At 47.1% G+C, this 4,075-nt stretch overlaps 3 protein-coding genes across 3 annotated transcripts; 1 reads left to right on the top strand and 2 right to left on the bottom strand.

Moving 5' to 3' along the window:
- Positions 1-765: 765 nt before the first annotated feature.
- On the top strand, positions 766-1,461 carry GGTG_10373 (hypothetical protein; the record flags this gene model as incomplete). The annotated part of the gene is made up of 1 exon (XM_009228246.1): positions 766-1,461. One exon carries the CDS (start codon positions 766-768, stop codon positions 1,459-1,461), a length of 696 nt encoding a protein of 231 aa, XP_009226510.1.
- A 509-nt stretch (positions 1,462-1,970) lies between these two features.
- On the bottom strand, positions 1,971-3,464 carry GGTG_10372 (hypothetical protein; the record flags this gene model as incomplete). Its single annotated transcript, XM_009228245.1, has 4 exons — positions 1,971-2,164; positions 2,724-2,816; positions 2,922-3,103; positions 3,319-3,464. 4 exons carry the CDS (start codon positions 3,462-3,464, stop codon positions 1,971-1,973), a joined length of 615 nt encoding a protein of 204 aa, XP_009226509.1.
- A 182-nt stretch (positions 3,465-3,646) lies between these two features.
- Positions 3,647-4,074, bottom strand: GGTG_10371 (hypothetical protein; the record flags this gene model as incomplete). The annotated part of the gene is made up of 2 exons (XM_009228244.1): positions 3,647-3,879; positions 4,005-4,074. The coding sequence occupies 2 exons, from the start codon at positions 4,072-4,074 to the stop codon at positions 3,647-3,649; spliced, it is 303 nt and encodes a 100-aa protein (XP_009226508.1).
- Between the last annotated feature and the right edge of the window lies 1 nt (position 4,075).

The following is a 4,075-nucleotide window of genomic DNA, read 5'->3' as shown; positions in this document are numbered from 1 at the left end:
AAAAAGTAAATTTGGGAAAGGGCGGGGCTCGAACCCGCGCACTTGCGACCACGGCATCCCGGTTCCTATACCCATGACCCGCCGATTGTACCGCTTTGCACGCCCTCCCGTTAAACCACGAAAGTGATTTGTTAATATCCATTAAATGCCGCGGTTTTATATAGTAAAGTACGCCTTTGCTTTTTTATGGGTGGGTTTCCGGTACAATTGGTTTGTTTAACGATTAAAAGTAAGGGCATTACGAGTTTTTCAGGCCTACGTTATCGGTTTAAAGCATTAAATTAAGCACGGCCTTACCGCTGTGTGCGTTATTTAGCCTGTGCGGTAAGTGGGGTTAAAACAATAAAAAGAATAGCTACGCCCTAGGGCTTCGCTAACGCCTTTAGTGCTCTTTTGTGTTGTTCGAGGAACGAGTTAAAACACCAAAAAAGCACTGTTATTTTATTCTTTTGCTTTAAACATTTAAAATTAAAATTAGGGCAATTTAACGGTGCCCCCGGAGGGCCGTGCAGGCGTTAAATTAGCGTAGCGGCACCTGATTTTATACTCAACGTCTCTCTCGGCATCACTGTTTCGAACTTCATGAGGCATACGGGTTGGGCACCTCAGAGCCTGCTTAAATTCACGTCCCTGTTAATTTTACATTTTTGAGTTTTTGACGCACCCTGGTTTCGAGTCTTTTGACTGTTTCACCGCCAGCCCGGCATTCCTGTCCTCGATTCCTTCGACCAGCTTCCCCAGTTGTTATCGACGCAGCGCGGTGTAATGAATTCGAAACGACCACGGCAAAATGATCAAAACTCGGATGCGAGCCACCCAAAGCGCCCAAAAACCGTCGACATCGTCTGCCATGACTCCCATGGCGGCGTGCCCCTTGCGCATGGAGATTACACAATAGCCTGGATTTGTGCGCTTCCTTTGGAATTGGCGGCATCTCGCGCCATGCTGGATGAGCAACACCCACCACAACCAGGCATACCCGGCGATGACAACACCTACGTGCTGGGACGCATCCACCGACACAACGTCGCTATGGCCTGCCTGCCTGGGCAATACGGGACGAACAACGCTGCAATCGTCGCGACAAACGTGAAGCGAAGTTTTCCCAGCATTCGCGCCACCCTGATGGTCGGCATCGCCGGCGGATCCCTAAGCCAGGCCGACTTGTACCTGGGCGACGTAGTCGTCGGCACGAGGGTGATGCAGTATGACATGGGCAAGGCACTCGGGGACGGCCACTTCCAAGGAATAGCCATCCCGAAGACTCCTGCACCGCTGCTGAATTCGGCCGTGTCCACTTTGCGATCGAAGCAATCCAGCGATCGAATAGCAAGCCTTTCACGAAGCCGACTCCCGAACCTCTCGCGTCCGGATTACCCCGATCGCCTTTTCCAGGCCTCCTACGAACATTACCCTTTCCGTGCGCCAACATGTAATGACTGCGACCCGAAAAAGTGTTAGGGGTCAATCGGTGCAGAGGCGGGTGGTTACCGGGTTACGGGCCGGATGCGGTGTCTCCTTTGTTAGGCCTCCGTAAATCTCCTACCAAAGGTGCTATCGCCCACAAAAATTGTTCCTTTTTTAACCTCCCTTTCCTTCGTGCCCCTTCGGGCACCCGGGGTCGGTCCTTTAAATCCTCCGCGTTCCAAGCGCTTTCGTGCAATTTAAGCTTTACCCTATTTTTTAGCTTCGCTATTATGCTTTGGCCGCGATACCGGTAACTTGCCGGCATGTTCCCGGGGGGTCCGTGCCCGGCTGGCTGCCAGCGCCCCCTTTTTCCTTTTTTACCGGGCGGTTTCGCCCGTGCATTTAACGCTCCCCGCTTTTTGCCGGGCGGTTTCGCCCGTGCTTTTAACATATTGCCCTTTCCCGATACGGCTTGTTCCAAGCCGCTTGTACCGCGCGTGCGACCCCGTAAGTAGCCGGTAGCTTACGGTATCCCGTTAAACCGCCCCAATGCTTGGCAACGCTTAAAGAAACCGGCTGTAAGGCTTTGTGGCATTCGGAAAAATGGGTCCGTGCTGGTATATAAAAGGCTTTTTTTCCCGCTCGAAACTACGAGCCCTTTTTTTTCCTTTTTGTGCATTTAACAACCATTCCAACAACTTTAACGATTGTAACCGTAAGTAATCGGTATTTGGCCGTTCTTTTTGGACATTTGGACCTAACCGGTAACTGCAAATGTTATTTTTCGTACCCGATTACGTAAGGAAAGTAATGTTCCTTTGGGTGTCCGCTTCGGGTTCTTCGGTTTTAACCGGCCCGCTGGCCCTTTTTAGCGACCCTCCGGTATCTTTCCCAGCTATCGTGGTTTAGTTAAACTCGGATTCGGTTTCGCCGAAGCCTTTAATCCTTTAAATCCTTAACGATTGCCTTGCCGGTAACCTTTCGGTGGGCCTTTTAAATGTCGCGGGTTCATTGGGCCCTTTTGCGCTTGCAACCCCTTAAAATTCCCGCAAACGTTTTGCCGGTAACCCTTTGGCGGGCTTTAACCGCCGCGGCAAAAAAATTTCCGCCGAAAAAAAGCGTAAAGCGCGCAACGAACGCCGCCGCAACGCTTTCGATTTTAATGGACCTGCCCCCAAAACGGACATTGCCTTTTTTTCGCTTTATATGGGTATCCGCAACGCGCTCCCGTCGCGGGAAGTTATCGATTTTTGGTAAGGTAATAATTGGGACCTTATTTATTTGCCCCCTTTTAAAAATAATTATACGAAACGTACGGTATTTTATAGCCGCTGTTTTGGTCGTTAAGCATATTAAAATTATGCCGTCGACCCCTGTATACCGATATGCTTCGATAATTGTACGGGGTCCTTTAAATGTATTTATTGCAAAAACGTGGTTAGCAATAAGGCTTGCGTTAAGCTTCCCGAATGGTTTTAGGAAATGGCCCAAAACCTTTACAAAATTTTAAATACCGTTTACAAACGGTTGCCCAAAGCGATACCGAAGCTTTTCGAAAAGCTTATTAAAGCCCAATTTCGCGCCCGTAAAGCCATTTAAAAAGCCAAATCCTTTTATACCATGTCGGCCGAACAATTTGCGCGCTACGAACGTTAAGCCGTTATTTAAAAGCGCATTTAGCGCAAAACTGCTAGCGCTGCGACATTAAAAGCTACTTAGGACATTTTTTAATAGTTTTACGCTATCGCCGTTTAAACGAAAAGGCAGGCTTAAATTTCGGCTGGCATTGGTAATTCCTTTAACAAGGTAAAGGCGTTTTTTAAGCGTTTTAAAAAAGGTATGGTTGCTTTTTTTGGTAGCATTGCCGCTAGTTTTGCCACGATTGCGGCGCATTCGGATACCCAGGCTTACAGCCGCGCGGCTCCCCGTGAGGGTGCAGCGTCCGTATTGGCGCCGGGAGGTGCCGCTTTTGGCGCTAACGACTTTGGCGGCAACGATTGTAGCGCTAGCAAAAGGGACGTGGTTTCCAAAGGTTTTAATTCCTTTGGATACGGCATTTAATCGATTTTTTTTATATATTTTTTTAATTAATTATTGGTATTCCCTTTTTAAAAGGTGGTTAGTTTTAAATTTTTTTCGTTGATTTGTTACAGTTAAAATTACAATTTCCTTTTGTTATGCTGCTTTTGCAGCATTGCGAAATCCCGGTGTTTATATTTACCAGCTAGGCTTTAATGCCTTAATAAATAATTTTAAAATGCTTTTTTTTCGCCCCTTTAATGGGTTTAAATACCGCCGACATGCATTTACCGCTACCCGAACGCTTAAGCCCGTCCGTTATGCCATCCGGAGGTTTTTCCATTTCTTTTTCGGGCAAGCAATAATGTTTTTTACTACGACGTACGTTTAAAATACGGTAATTGCTTTGGCGTATCGCGCTAAGCATGCCCTTTACGGGCTTTCCGAAGTATGCTACACTTTGCATATTTTTCGGGATTTAAATATGTCGCATTATTAATTTAAAGCGTTTCCCGTACTATACCGTTCTTACCTAACTTTTTGTTTATAAAGCACGATATTTTACGGTTATTACAAACCGTTTACGGGTTTTTTACGTTTTTCCCCGGTAACTAGCCGGTTCGGCACGTTAAAACATTTTTGGGCCATT

This window comes from Gaeumannomyces tritici (assembly GCF_000145635.1).
Source record: "Gaeumannomyces tritici R3-111a-1 unplaced genomic scaffold supercont2.6, whole genome shotgun sequence".
In the NCBI taxonomy this organism is placed as follows: Eukaryota; Fungi; Ascomycota; class Sordariomycetes; order Magnaporthales; family Magnaporthaceae; genus Gaeumannomyces; species Gaeumannomyces tritici.
This window is presented reverse-complemented; position numbering and strand designations above follow the sequence as displayed.